This window comes from Mesoplodon bidens, assembly GCF_964165515.1.
Source record: "Mesoplodon bidens genome assembly, chromosome: 1".
NCBI lineage: Eukaryota > Metazoa > Chordata > Mammalia > Artiodactyla > Ziphiidae > Mesoplodon > Mesoplodon bidens.
Window position 1 is genome coordinate 168,819,544 of NC_138176.1, and position 16,156 is coordinate 168,835,699.

Below are 16,156 nucleotides of genomic sequence, written 5' to 3' on the forward strand. Positions count from 1 at the left end.
CCCTTTTGGTCTAGTGTCTTTAGCCTTTCCTTAACCTTCTCCTCAACCACGGTGCTTCCATATGTTTGTTTTCATCATGTTGAAGCACAGTTCTAAGGAACCACACTCTTGGGTCCAGAGTGATTCTAGTTGCTGTATATGAGATAACAGGACTGAGATTGTTGTTGTTCTTTCTGGAGGCCAAGGGAAGGAAGATAACAACCTTTGAGTCTTTATTCAGGCAAAGATTCAGTTATTTTGATATATTCTCTTCTGTATCAGTGATAGGCAGCGCAGCTAACCCTTTGGAGATGAAGCATTAGTGATTCTTTAGCCATGTTTTTTGGGGAGTCTTTTCTCATTGCTCACTCTCCTTGTGTCATACTCATCTAGGGATGTAAAAGCTTGTATATACTTGCATGACCTTAGAGGACAGCTAGTCCATGAGGTTGAGATGTACATTGTTGAAATGCTGCTATGGCCCCTCGTTCTGGGTCATCTGCCCAGTAGTCGCTTCATATCACTGTTTTCAGACAAACTTTGAGCAAGGAAACTTCTTTTGTCGTAGTATGGTGGGATATTTCCAGCCTGCATGTCAAAGGCTTTTATGATAATCAAACAGAAGTCTAAAGGTTATGACCAGTTCTAGTCTGTTAGTCTGCATGCCATAGGCTCTCATGAGAATTAAACAAAGACTGTAGAGTTGTTACCATTTTTTTGTCCTCTGGTTTGTGATACAGGTTGGACTCTAGTTTCTTTCCCATTGCTGTTTTACTGGTTAGTCTGTAGTGTGAGAGTGATAAAGTTGGCTGATTACTTTTCAGTTGTATCTGTGTCAGATCCCAGTATTAGACCAGTGCTGAGCTAAACATTGAAAGAGAAGCTTTTTGGCATGAATTCATCTAATTTCTTCCATGTGAGTTGGTGGCGAGGGGCTTGGTGTTGGTTCAGATGAGAGTGAAGCAGGCTAATAGAATGGTACAAGTATGGATGCCCTAAACTTGAGTCTTTCTTTCTATTTATTCCATTGAAAGTAGGTTCAGCTGCAGCCCGGAAAGAAATCATAAGAAACAAAATTCGAGCAATTGGCAAGATGGCAAGGGTCTTCTCTGTTCTCAGGTAATGATATATTTTCCCAATGATTTGTCTTACAGAAATCACTTTTATTATACTTTATTATAAGCGATGTCCTGTTTGATATCTAAAAGCAATATAGTAGCATTCTTCTATAAAGAATTTGTATACTTACATGTTGAAGAGGAGAACACAGGTCCCTTTGAAACTAGTATTTTTGACCCTTGTGATTATTATTGTTCACCTTTGGTATCTCTTGTCCTTCTATGATGAAAGTATTAGATCTACACCTTAAAATTAGAGCATAATAAGGAGGAGGGGGCACTTTTTAGAGTGTTCCTGATGAACTTGCTCATCTATAAAGGAAGACCTTTTTGCTGGAGTCAAAAATTGTCTTCCTGGGGTTAATTCAGGAAGACCAAGTTTAAGGGTGCACATGAATGGGTTAGTCCTTAAAAATTTGTTTGCAAAACTGCTTATATCAGACATGAAATACCATATTTTATCAATATTATGATACCCATTGGTGATGAATCTCACCACATATTTAATAAAGCTTTTCAGGAAGAACAATATATATCTCAGTTGTACAGCATACCCTCATATCTGAAACATTTAGAACGTGGAAAAATGTGTATCTTGGAATTGAGGAAAATATGGTAATAGCAATGAATGTCATAAGTTACATACATTGCCTACATCTGGGCCCCATCTCCTCTTTTAACCTAAGTACTTGTTGGAAGTCTCTGATCTTTGTTGTATCTCTCTGCTATAGGGAGGAGAGTGAAAGTGTGCTGACACTCAAGGGCCTGACTCCCACAGGGATGTTGCCTAGTGGAGTGTTAGCTGGAGGACGGCAGACCCTGCAAAGTGGTAATGATGTTATGCAACTTGCTGTGCCTCACATGGACTGGGGCACACCTCACTCTTTTGCTAACAATACACATAATGCATGCAGGGAATTCTTTCTGCTTTTTAGTTCTTGTCTCAGCAGCTGATACAAGCAGAATACTATATGATAGGTAGTATCTGATTAATAACCTGACCAGGCCGGAAAATGATAGAATGGGTGTTCCTTTCAATTGAAAATAATGATCAGTCTCTCAGCTTTTCATGAAATGATATGGGAATAACTCATATCATAATGTCTGAAATATTTATTCGTTTGTCTAATGCACCCTTTTCTTTTTAAAGCCTCAGTTTCAGAATGTGAATCAAGGGTATCCATATTACTTAAATGGAAATGTAATTCCAAGTTTCTTATTTTTTTATCTTTCTAATTTATGTAATTGTATTAGACTGTGCTTATATTTTCAGATGTTAATTTTAGAATTAACAATCTGCTTGAGCCCCAGAACATTACTTATGCACTTCACTTGCCAAAACATTTGTGCAAGGTTTTGTACCCTGGTAAATGATGCCAAAGTTTGTTTTCTGTGGTGTTTGTCAAATGTTCTATGTATAATTGACTGTCTGTAACACGCTGTTTCCTTCCTCTGCAGATGTAGCTGCTTTCCTAAATCTGTCTGTCTTTCTTTAGGTTAGCTGTATGTCTGTAAAAGTATGTTAAGTTAAATTACTCTATCAGACACTTGTCTGTCTTGATGTAGAAGCAACTTTGTAGCACCTTGTTTTGAGGTTTGCTGCATTTGTTGCTGTACTTTGTGCATTCTGAACATGAATGTAACGTTAGATATTAAGTCATTGTTATAAGGGGTGGAATTTAAATCCTGTAAGTCAAAATTGAAAGGGTGTTATTAAGTGTGCCTTTATTTTGCATGAAAATAAAAAGAATTATACGTAAAGCATTCCTGTAATCTGGCTCATTGAATATTTTATATTTTAAAAAAAACAAGTTTTTTTGGAGTAAATATCTGTGTAAATACTGGGTTAACTTTTTGAAAGCCCATTACAGATTAAATAGAAGAAAGTGATGTGAATGTTATAGACTATACCCAATAACCAAAAGTCTAGATTTCTTTCCCTTGTGGTTGGAAAGCAGAAAATGTGATATGTAAAGCCTTAATTTATGTTTTATTGTAGTCACTTTTGACAGCCCTCCAAGGGTCATTGTTGTATTAAAACAGGAAGCAACAGATCTGATGTTTTCTTAGTCATGTTTGGTGCTGTAATTAGTCAAATTTTTAAGGCAAAAAAATAGGAAATTTTAATTTTAAATTTTGAATAAATTTAAATTAGATTGACTTTTCACAATTTGATTTCACTCGGTCTCATAATAAATGCTTAAATAAATAAAAAGAATTTTTCTGTAGACAAATAATTTCTACTTGTAGCCTGTACATGTTCTATTTATATGTTATTGTGTTGTCTGCTACCACTACTGGTATATGTGAGATATATAAGTATGTTTTGAAATTATAGCTTCAAATTTTCATTTTGAATGAGGTTTCTTTTTTGATTTAAAAAAATCTGCTTTGATTCTCTTTATATTTCTTGCCCTTCATTTTTCTTATTATCTTGTAAACATTAGGAAAATGAGCAAAAAAGAATTTCATTAAAACAAATTAAGGAGACCGTAAACATTCAATAAAACTAGCAAGAATGTTAATAGAAAAGGATGAATTTTAATAACTTGAAAAATGCCATATCCTTCCTCCTGTTTGTTCAGAAAAGGAAAAGAAAACCAAAAGGGTCTCATACTTAAGTAAATCTAAACTATGGTCATCTCTCAGTTATCCTTGGATATATTGTTACTTTTATGTTGTATCCACAGCAAACCTTTCTTTCAGATTTCACAGTTAGCGCCTGCTAATTACATGCTTTGTTGAGAGCTCAGCACATCTATTTATTCTTAATTTGCATGCAGCCTGAAGCTCAGTCTTCCAACTTTGAAATCACCCCCAACTGCAGGGAAGGATTGAAAGACAGCTTTACTGAAGGGACTGTCTATTCCCGGCGTAGAGTGAGTTACTGGATGGTGCTGAGCTTAAGGGGTCCGATTTGGGAAACTAGATAGCTCCCTAGCTGTGCCAGCAATGGATCTTGATCGTGTGGTTTACGTTTGGTTGAAGTGATTTCTTTAGCATAAGACAAGCCCATTTTGAAACAAATAACAAAACTCATACAGAAGTATGATCACCCATGTGATTTTTAAAAATTAATGTAACATTTAAAATTTTAGTAGACATGACCCCTGACGTGAATACCTGAGAGCTAAGTATTGCAAAAAGAAAGTTTTAAAATTCTAAGACCTCCGTCCTATTGTCAGAAAATAGAAATTGTCTCATCAATAACTTTACAGTTAATTTATGATATTTCTCAAGTGTTTTTACAAACTGCATAACTCTGTTGGAGTAGGATTTGATAATCATATTTTATGTGCATTTTCTTCTTGGAAGTTTGATTGGGAGCTAGCCGTTATAATGCTACCTCCACGAGGACCTATATGAGAAAATATGTGGCCATCTATATTATAGTAAGGTCAATTCCTCTTGATCACTTATCCTGTGTAGTATTGAGGAACACAGTTTGAAACAGCATTACACTCAAACTTAGTAAGGCCATGTCAAGATGCCCCATAAAACTGAAAAACATTGAGGAAAAATAGTGCTTTTCAGATAGAATTTTGCAATTATCAGATCTCTTTCTTTCCAGCTTAATATGTAAGCTTCAAATGATCTTCTTTGAATTCTAAGCATTCAAGCTTAACATGGTATGCAGTTTTGAGTGTGATGTACATTTTGTGTCCTGAAAAAGATTTAGGGGCATTTAGAGGCCTTGGGAAAGAGCAGAGAATATAAATTGACCTAGAAAATGCATATAAAATTAAAAGCCCCCAAAAGTGTATTGTCATTTTCATAATTTGAAAAAAAATTTTTAATAGACTTTTAAACTATTGACATACTCAAATAGATACTAATTCTTACAGTGATAATCAGTTTTTTATTTTTAATTTATTACTATATATAAAATACAAATTATGAAATATCTCATATAAAATCACTTCTGTTACCACAAGCTCTTTAAAACGTAGATTCTGGTAGGCATTTTATTTTTCCCTATTTAATTTCTAAATTATAAAGAAAATAGTCCATGTTTTGAAGAATAGGAATTCCAGGGCTGATCCAGTAGAGGTGGGTCACTTATCCCAGTTTTCTGTCTGGACAAATTCCAAGAGTATTTTCCAAGTGTACAGGGCTAGATTTTTTAAATGGTGATTTAAATAAGTACAGTGGGTATACAATAAGTATATCTGCTTTAATTTGTAATATGATTTAACAGTTGAGAAAAATTAATTCTTCCTTTATTCAGTGTTTATGCTCCTTTTCGGGGGGTCCCCACTTTACTATCTGATTGAGATTACAAACATCTAATTTAGCCTTCTTTAATTCCTTAGATTCATCAGTGTCCTTTCACATTAATAATTGCTTTGGATAAATTTTATTATTTCTAAATCATGTGTACTGCTAAAAGTTCATTTTAGGAATAATTATTCTAATTGGCCTTATCGTTGAAGAAGCAAAGTAGAAGGGATGGAACATTATCAATATTATGAGTTTGTGCACTTTGGGTAAAGTAAGAATTGAGACTTGGCAGTATTATCAGGCAATAATGTCCTCTGCAATCTTTGGTCCTGGTCCTCAGTGTGAGTGCTTTATACAGTTTGAACCCAGAAATGAACCAAAAGAATCTTTGACTACAAAAAAATGTATGACTAAATACGTTGAAATTCTCTAAATGGGCCAGAGACAAGCTATACCAAGAATGTATTTCTCATTTATATGATCTATATGTATGTCCATATCATGAAATGAATAGGATTTATTGCCTGTAGGACCTCAGTTCTATCTCTTGATTCCTCTCTAGTTGGTAGATGGGCTTGAAAACATGCTCAGTAGCCTTTTTATCTTCACTTGAGGCTGTTAGTACCTGAGGTAGATTTGAGTTCGTGATACACTGAACATAAATGGATTTTTATATATGTTATATGTTGATATCTTTAGATATCTTTAGATATTTGGAACACCAATTATAACAGAAAGAAAGTTCCTAGTAGATAAGAAGAGTCCTTTTAGATTACCCACAGAGGACAGCACTATAGAACTGTTCTAATTAGAGTAATTCACTAAGTTTACTGACCATAAATTTCCTTGTAGCCATACCAACTTTTGCAGCTTATGCTTTGCCCTATGAATTAGAAGTGACAGGAAAAGCATTGCTGACCCCTTCTAGTTTATATCTTAGGGAACCAACTGGTGATAAGTATTATTTCAGTTAGACATGAAAGAAAAGAATCTCCTTCTGTTTGCTCTGCTACAATTCTACCATCATAATTTCACTCTAGAGAATTTCCTTGTGATTGTGATGGATGTGACATAATAAACATGTTGGAAAATTCTAAGGTCATCAAAATACTGAATTCAAGATGGGTAATTAATACTAGTGTGCACTTGCATGGATGCTGAGGTGTCTGTGTTTACAATAGGTCTATGTGTTCTGTGCTCTGAGCGATGGTGTCTTAGTGCTGTGTGTAAACTGTGCTGTGTCAGGAATTGGGGGATTGGATGGGGCTCTTTAATACGGGTACTATATATGTTAAATTGTAAATGATAATGTAGTATGGGGTACTGTTATATTTTAAGTGATCATTGCCTTTTCTGCTGTACGATATGACCCTTCTCATCTCTCTCATTCATTTTGCATGCCTCTGCTCACTTCTGTACAGCCACAGTTGAGGCTATTGAGGCTGAAAAAGGTACGATCAGAGTCCTTGCACTGGGCAGAGATCTGTGGTGTGTGGGTGGGCATCAGAGAATGTCCTGTGGGTGTGTCTTACTTCTAGCTTGCACAGTCCAAGATGAATCAGACTCACTGACTCAAGTTTAACAGTCATATCTTTTTCTTCTTCTTTTTAAATCACAAGGACTGAGTTCCATAGTGACAATTTGGTTTTTTCCCTTTTCTAGTATAGTAATGTGACCAGCTTTTAATGTTCCAGAATTCTTTAGAGTACAGCATGTTATGGTATAACATTATAGCATTTACAGTTGCAAATAAAGATCTGTTCTATATTTTGCATGATTCTGTGCTACTCAGATTTTTTTATTCTGAAGTGAAATCCTCTCTAGATGTAGGTTTGGTATACTCATGATATAAAAATGACATACTCATTTTCAGTAATTCACCTGAGAGTGCAGAGCTGTCACTATGATTTTGTGCTGCAGTCTGGACTAGTGTTTGCTGGTAATATTACATCTGCATATATCATGTATTGGGTTGGTATTCCACGTTGCTGAAAGCTTTGCTGCCCCAACCACTTAATTGGTTCACATGCACAGACTCTGAGTCCCAGGGCTTGCATATTAAAACAACCAGATTATAACCAATAGTATGGAAATTTTTTCTATGTACATTTTAATAATAGAGGATACATCACTCCAGATGAAGTGAATGAGAAACCATAACAATTGGAGGAGGATTGCCATTTATTTTGATTTGGGTTTCCAAAGAACAGGCAGTGAATGGCCAGTGAATTAAGGAAAACATCTCCTAAAATATGGAACTATAAATACATTTTACAATCTGCCAAACACAGATCTAACTCCTGGAGGCATTTCCTACCTTTTCCATTTCATATTGGTGGTAATGGGGTGATAATACCTTGACCTCCAAGGTAGTTCTGATCTGCTAAATTTTAACTTTCTTTTCTTCTCCCACACTCTTGGTACAGATTTGTATGTTGAGGATTAACCTTGTTTAGCCTCCTCACTTGCCCCTACTCTTGTTGCTGCCTTACTGTGATAGTCACTGGTGATCTTAGGGCCTGAGGTAGGAGATAATTGATGTAGTAGAAGTCAGGTTGAGACCCTGAGACCATTGCCTGGAGGTCTTGGGGGCAGGGGAGGATTATTTTTGTGTGTGTGTGTTTTTTTAAGGCTATGTAACACTTGTTGTCTATGAAGCTGTCATGTTTATATTTAGGTTTAAACATTTCACATTTTAAGGGGAAATCTAGAATGGGGATAGGCTTCAGTTAAAGTAAGATGTAAATGTTGCTATGTACAACTAATTTCTTTCTTCTTAAAAATCATTAATTATGTTTTTGAAATCTCAGAAATGTTTTTCAATTACTGACTTATCAAATTTGCATTTTGTTAAGCAATACGAGGATTCTCTCCACCACATAGAATCTGCAGTTTTGAAGAGGCAAAGGGTTTGGATAGGATCAATGAGAGAATGCCACCCCGGAAAGATGCTGTACAGCAAGATGGTTTCAATTCTCTGAACACCGCACATGCCACTGAGAACCACGGGACTGGCAACCATGGTGCCCAGTGACCCACGGCTTCCCAGGGACTCTCACATCTCGGGCCCCAAATGGACAGATCACCCGAGGAGCTGGAGGGGTCGGTCAAGCTGACTGTAAATGTCACAGTCCCTCTGGAGAAACCATTGTGCTTTTGAGACCCCAGGCCCTTCCTGGATGGAGGCTTGAGGGCCCTGGGACATGTTGTGCTATCTGATAAGATTGGGTCATCGCTGCCAAGGTGGAGAGCAGTGAGCAAGGGGCTTGGGGCAATTTCCAGTGGAGGGCAACTACACCTCCATTTATGCTTGTGGTTCACACATTTAAGTTTACAAATGAGATTTCTTTTTCCCCTCAGTAGAATTAGATTTTGTTTTTCAACCATAACTTCAAGTACAATCCTAAGAGATAATGTGGACTTTTTTCCCCCCCATGAAATGTCTTTAAAGGATGAATTAGCATGGTCTTAAAATACATTTCTGAGGTTACTAAGCTGTGTTTTGAATTATGGGCAAAATGCTGAGAAACCCAGTTGGCATTTATACAAAATGCTGACCTCAGGTCTATAGTTCCTAAATGTGGCTAATTCTGTAATATAGTCTTGGTATTTTTCAATTATGAATGCATAACCTATTTCTAGGCAGACTCTCTTACTTGTACACAAATCCAAAAACTAATTTAGAATCTTTCTTGCCCAGATCTTTTGAGATTTACACCCCAGAGATTTAAGGAGAAAATCTCTAAATTTCAGAATTATGAAGAATTACAGAATTACTCATTTAAGGTACTTTAAAAGAAGTTTGTACATTGTCAAAGTAAATTTTAATTCAAATCATGTCTGTAAAACTTGACGTATTTTGTGTATGCATGTTTTCATTTTGCAAATATTTAATATATAGACCTATGATGTACAGGTACGACATGTATAGGTTACCTAGATGTTATGAGAAATTTTAGTTTACTGTGAGTACTCAAGTTGCTTAAATAGCCACCAGGGTGATTTACTGCTGGCTTTCTATCATTTTATGTTTTGATGCAAAGGAAATTTTAAAATGTTCTGGAAGTGTTTTTGATTAAGCAGTGCAGCATAGAAGCAACAGTTCTGTTCAGTCATTCAGATGTTAGTGGAAGCATAAAAGTCAAGACTGCATGTTGAACATTTTCTTTTGATAGTTACAGAACTGCTTGGTTAGACTAAATGGAACCATGTGCTCATTTTTCACAATTACTGACCTGTATTGATTGCCACAGTAGCTTGGTATTTCCCTTTACTTTGGTGGCCTGCTTCCCTCATGCCCTGGAATACAACTCAGAGCTCCAGGCAGCGGAACCATCTATTGTTTGTTTGCCAGAAAGTGCACCCTGTATGGTCTCCTTTCTAAGTTGGAAATATTATGCATGTGCAGGACTATTTGATTATTTTATAAACAGTAGCACACAATAAATTCCATGCATGGGCCGCTGCTCCTATCTCTGTGTTGGGTTTTATTTGGAAGATGTAGCCTGATTTGACCTCATGCAAATCAGAAAATCCTGTTAGTAGAATTGGGATATTCAGAGAAAATTATCTCATGGGTAGTTCATGGTAATATGATGAATTAAATTCTTGTCTTCATAAATTTTGCTCTTTTTTTTTTTTTTTTTTACTTTGCTTATATTTGTTTTATATGAGCATTAGTAACTGAGCACTCTGGGTGCCTATTATAGGCCTAAATCTATTATTTAAAATCAGTGTTTCACTTAACTTTTAATTGAAAGAAAATGTTATTGTCTAGAATTTTGTTACAGTAGTATTTGGAATTTATTAAGTGTTTTAACAATAAGAAAATAATACTGCATTTTCCTTCTTTGTCACAATCAAAATAAGTATAGAATTTTGCAAATTGAGTGAAATTTGCATATTGCTCAACATTTTATAATAATATAATTATATAGCAACTTTAATTACATTTTTCAACAATAATTATAATGATACACATTATAAAGCATTAATTTAGGGACTTCACTGGTGGTCCAGTGGTTAAGACTTCACCTTCCAATGCATAGGGTGTGGGTTCGATCCCTGGTCAGGGAGTTAAGGTCCCACGTGCCTCACGGCCCAAAAAATAACCAAAACATAAAACAGAAGCAATACTGTAACAAATTCAATAAAGACTTTTAAAAAAAGCATTAATTTAAATTGAAGTATATATACATGCCTAATTCGAGGTAGCAAACAGAACTCAAATTGTTGATCATTACAGCTTCTGCTTGCTGTAATATTAACTTGCATCCCAGTCCATGAGCTGCCTTTACAGTTATTATGTACTGTATACCTTAAATATTCTCTTGATGTTATTGGTCTATGAAAACTATGCATCTCTAAATTAAGAGCTTAACTAATATATCAGGTAGCAGGAACTTCTTTAGTTCCTTAGGTCCATTACTAGGGTTATATAGTGTTTATGGGAATCATGGGTAAACATAAAGCATCATTAGCAAATCAGAAGAATTAGGGTTAATGGTAAAATTTAAGAAGAAAATAAGAGGAAGGAATGGAACTAAGAAAAAGTGGTATACATGAAGAGTGGTAGAATATCACCCAGTGCCTCATAGATCCCTTCCTATTTGTTTTTTTTTAATTTATTTTATTTATTTTTTGGCTGCGTTGGGTCTTTGTTGCTGTGCGCGGGCTTTCTCTAGTTGCAGAGAGTGGGGGCTTCTTTTCGTTGCGGTGCACGGGCTTCTCATTGCGGTGGCTTCTCTTGTTGCGGAGCATGGGCTCTAGGCTCGCGGGCTCTAGAGCGCAGGCTCAGTAGCTGTGGCGCACAGTCTTGGTTGCTCCGCAGCATGTGGGATCTTCCCGGACCAGGGCTTGAACCCGCGTCCCCTGCATTGGCAGGAGGATTCTTCACCACTGTGCCACCAGGGAAGCCCCCTTCCTACTTGTTGAATAGGAAGCCCTTTCTAGTCTGTCTTCTAACTAGTTTCACAACGAACCATAGAAGTACCTTTAAGGGTTTTTTTGGTTTTTTATTTTGCGGTACGCGGGCTTCTCACTGTTGTGGCCTCTCCCATTGCGGAGCACAGGCTCCGGACGCGCAGGTTCAGCGGCCATGGCTCACGGGCCCAGTCGCTCCGGGGCATGTGGGATCTTCCCAGACCGGGGCACGAACCCGTGTCTCCTGCATCGGCAGGCGGACTCTCAACCACTGCGCCACCAGGGAAGCCCTAAAGGTTTTTTTTTTAATGTAACCCATGATGAATGCAAATTGTGAAAAGTTCAGATCTTTCTAAATTGTAAATTTAAATGTCTACCAGAACAGTAGTAATGATGGTGAAATGTAAAGTACTATTCAATATCAATTTTTTTCTATATATCATCTCCCTTTATATTCAAAGATGACACTTCTGAGTTAGAAAAGACAATCTGACTTCTTTTACCTTTTGCAGTTCAGCCATTAACAAACCTCAAGACCTTTCAATTTTCTGCCAGTTAAATTTGAAATTGGCCTGAAACCTTTGCTTAAAATGAATTACCCCTATTTTATTCAGGATTTTTGCCTGTTGCAACTGATTTTCCTTTGTCCACAGCTATTCTACATAATGTTATGTAATGTTTTTTTGCATCCTTAGCACTTTGCTTCCACCTTTCCTGCTTGTAGTTTGTGCTTTCTACAGTTTGGGGTTCCTTTGGAATCCATTCTCTGCATCTGTTCATACATAGATTTATTTGCCACGGTCCAGGACCTTATTGCAAGTAGTTCTGTTCCCCAATTTGCTGGTGTTCACAGAGGCAGGTAAGTGACATAGCTGGGGCCACATGTAAGCAGCGTCAGGTCGTAGAGTCATATAGGACCACTGCACTACCAACTCTGATAGGTTCTGGAGCTTGATAGCTCTAAGTGAAAAGGAGCTAGAAATGTGGAATTAAATTCCCTGGATCAGCATCCATTACAGGAAGGAATGAGATGTTTGAGTTGATTCTTTTCTATTTTCTCTTCCTAGAAATAGTGTGTGTTTTTGGTCTTGCTTACTTTAATATTCCAGAAAATTTTATTCCTCTTTTAAAATAAACAGGTGGAATGCCCCTGATGACATTCACTCAGAAAGTGCCTTGCTGTCCTTTCAGGGAAATTGAATTTTACAAATTAATTCTGGACATTTCCCCTACAATTGATTTCTTTCTGTACCATTAAATGACCATTTGTATTCTCCTTTTCTGGGTATCATATTTGTACTTAAACCTACATTGATCACTGTTGAGTTGTGTTTGAGCAGTGTTCATTAGGTTAAAAAGGACTTTGGGCTTGGGAGAGCTCATCCTGTGTCTAGATTGACATCTAGAACTCTAGGAGTTCCTGTTCCTCTGGGCTAGTGTTTACCTTTTCCAATCAAATACTGACTTCTGAACTAATCCCAAAGGCTTTTTCCTGATGCTGTGGACTGGGAGCAGAAATGCTGCCTTAGTGAGAGAGGTCCAGGAAGCAGTAAGCTTCATCTTTCCTCAGCCTGCCTGGCCTTTGGTGAGTTTGGGAGTGTTGACAGAGTTCTGAGCCTTCTTGGCAGAGAAGGAAGGTCAGAAGGAGAGAAGTCCAAGGGCAGGGGGTCAGGTCCTTATATGCCTCGTTAGGGAGAATTCAGTGTTGTCTGTCTGGTTGGCAGGGCATACCTAATCACAGAGACTCAGCATTTCAGCAGTTTGCAAAGGAAAGTGATACGAAGGGACAGCTGCAAATCAGCCACAACGTAGATCTGAGGAGATCAAGCATTTACTTCACTTGGAAGAAAGAGAGAAGGAAGGAAGCTGAGGGCTTAGCAGGGTAAGTTACTTTTCCATCAAATCCTCTGCTTGCTTAGTTTATAGTTGAGTAAAACATTTATCACTCCAGGGAGTGTTAATCACTGATAAAGCAGCTGAATGTTGTCCTAATAGCAATGTTTCTAATGTGTTTCTCCTTTTCTCTTTCTCTTTCCTAACCCCTTTTGAGGATCCCCAATGATGAGCTTCACTCACCCTTCTCTTCCCTACTCCCTAAAAACATTTTTTGTTTGCTGGTGAATTTGAGAAAATTAGATGGGCCTCACTGGTCTGGAGATGGTGAGAAGATGACTATGATTTAGGTGAAATTTGAGGCTGTTGATGGTAAGGAGGGGTGAATACGGGAGACCTAGGTATGGGGATAAGCTAGCTAATATTTTAGAGAATTTAGAGATGAAGGATAAGAGTTTTTGTAGGCCATGCAGTTCATGTCTCCTCTCCTCTCCAGTCCTTGGTGTTGGTGTTCTCTCTCTTATATACTGGGAATAAATTAGACCCCAAGTCACTGCCTTTGTTTCTCTCAGGTCAACTCCCCACCCCCGAACTTGGAGGATACTAGGCCTCATTGCAGGAAAGTTAGAACTAGGGGGCCTGGGTACACAAACTCAGACATGAGCCTGATATATACAGATGCAAATGCAAAGACCTGGCTCCTCATTCCCACCTTCTTACCTTCCTGCCAGAAAATTGTCCATTTGTATCAGGAACCCACTCTAGACACAGAGGAAAATATGGCATCAGGGATTTCACCAACTTCATGCCTCCCCAAGCTGTGTGATCCCTTGACTTCCAGCCAGTTCAGCCAGTCTTCCAGTGGAGTTAATCCTCCATTGGAGGAAGATCTCTCTTTGGAAAGGTGGATAAGTACCTTAATGGTCTTAATTGACTTCCATTGCAGAATAAAGGCCTTTGGTTGAATATCAGGAAGATATTTATTATTACTTCTGGAATTTAAGACTCTTGATTTATCTCAAAGATACTTTTCCTCCATACCTGTAAAGAAAAGATCAGTCCATTCTTTCAAGGTTTAAGAAGGTGGTGTCTTGCCAGAGGGGGCTGGGTAGATACAGCATATAAGTACTTATTCTAGAATTGCAGTGGTTCTGGGAATGTGATGAGAATGTTTGGTGATTAAAAGTGGAGGAAAGGGCTCCCTGGTGGCACAGTGGTTAAGAATCCGCCTGCCGGTGCAGGAGACACAGGTTTGAGCCCTGGTTCGGGAAGATCCCCCATGACGCAGAGCAACTAAGCCCGTGTGTCACAACTACTGAGACTGCACTGTAGTGCCTGCAAGCCACAGCTACTGACGCCTGCATGCCTAGAGCCCGTGCTCCACAACAAGAGAAGCCACCTCAATGAGAAGCCCGCTCACTGCAACGAAGAGTAGCCCCCACTCCCTGCAACTAGAGAAAGCCTGTGCGCAGCAACAAAGACCCAATGCAGCCAAAAATAAATAAATAAATAAATAAAAGTGGAGGGAAGAGCCAGGTCAGTTTTTGGAAATGGTGTCCTGAGGTTTGAAGGCAATTCCATCTACCCTTTAGTAAAGAGAGATAGCCCTTAAATCCTAAAATAATGTACTATCTTTAGGTCTAATTTCTTCTTTATTGGTGGGAATATAGAAGATATGATATGCAGATGAACTTAGTTATCTCTTTTTTTTTTTCTTTTAAATTTTATGTATTTATTTATTTATTTTTGGCTGTGTTGGGTCTTCGTTGCTGTGTGAGGGCTTTCTCCAGTTGCGGCGAGCGGGGGCCACTCTTCACTGCGGTGCGTGGGCCTCTCACTGTCGCGGCCTCTCCTGTTGCGGAGCACAGGCTCCAGACGCGCAGGCTCAGTAGTTGTGGCTCACGGGCCCAGTTGCTCCGCGGCATGTGGGATCCTCCCAGACCAGGGCTGGAACCCCTGTCCCCTGCATTGGCAGGCAGACTCTCAACCACTGTGCCATCAGGGAGGCCTGTTATCTCTGTTTTGTGGACTCTGAAACTGGCCGTTCATCTGTGGGATGAGGGGGGAGAATAGGGATGGAATGAAAGGACAAGGAGAAAGAAAGTACAAAGGAAAATCAGATTCGTTTCTCCATTAACCTGAGGACCGTGGTTTGCAAGAGCCATGTTGTAAGATAATGGATATTAGCTGGATGATTTGGGGAGGGTTTTTGTTTGATTGTTCTGCCACCTACATCTCAGCTGAATGATCATTCTGGAGTTTTTTCCTAACAGATCTAGTCCAGAAGGATTAAATGTCAGACCATTTTTGTAACAAAACACAATTCTTGATTTGAACTTTTACCTCATTCACAGTAAAAACAACCACTGTCAGCATTATCCTCTTCATTTCCCTGTCCCTGGAGGCAGTTTATCTGGGGAATAAAACAATTTTTTAGCTTCAAAATCTCTATAGATACCTTTCTTTTTTTTAAATTGAGGTGAAATTCATATAACATAAAATTAATCCTTTTAAAGTGAGCAATTAAATGACATTGAGTACATTCACATTGTTGTGCAACCACTACCTCTAACTAGTTCTAAAACATTTTCATCACCCCCCACAAAAAGCCTATAACCATTAATCAGTTACTCCTCATTCCCCCTTCCACCCAGCCCTTGGCAACCACGGATCTGCTTTCTGTCTCTGAATTTACCTATTCTTGATATTTCATATAAATGGAATCATATAATGTGTCGTTTTGTGTCTGGCTTCTTTAACTTAGCATAATATTTTTGAGGTTCATCCACATTCTACCATGTATCAGTACATTTCTTTTTACGGCTGAATTTATATATATATACATATACATATATATATATCTCCCAATTTGTTTATTCATTTATCTTTTGATAACCTTTAGTTTGTTTCTACCTTTTGGCTACTGTGAATAGTGCTGCTATGGACATTTGTGTATAAGCATTTGTTTGCGTACCTGTTTTCAGTTATTTTGGGTGTATACCTAAGAGTGAAATTGCTGGGTCATATGATAATTCTATATTTAACTTTTTGCAGAGCTGCCATACTGTTTTGCACAGCAGCTG

General features: G+C 37.9%; 1 protein-coding gene across 3 annotated transcripts in view; it reads left to right on the forward strand.

The window, feature by feature from the left end:
* PPP3CB (protein phosphatase 3 catalytic subunit beta) overlaps positions 1–9,790 on the forward strand; it is a 49,007-nt gene extending 39,217 nt beyond the window's left edge. Inside the window, exons 11-14 of one of the 3 annotated variants that reach the window (XM_081253462.1) lie at positions 1,014–1,098; positions 1,829–1,926; positions 6,740–6,769; positions 8,174–9,790. In XM_081253462.1, coding sequence (XP_081109588.1) covers positions 1,014–1,098; positions 1,829–1,926; positions 6,740–6,769; positions 8,174–8,352 — 392 coding nt within the window. In that variant the 3' untranslated portion in view covers positions 8,353–9,790. The remainder of the gene's footprint in view (positions 1–1,013; positions 1,099–1,828; positions 1,927–6,739; positions 6,770–8,173) is intronic. The other 2 variants (XM_081253463.1, XM_081253464.1) reach the window with 2 other exon arrangements.
* Positions 9,791–16,156: the final 6,366 nt, after the last annotated feature.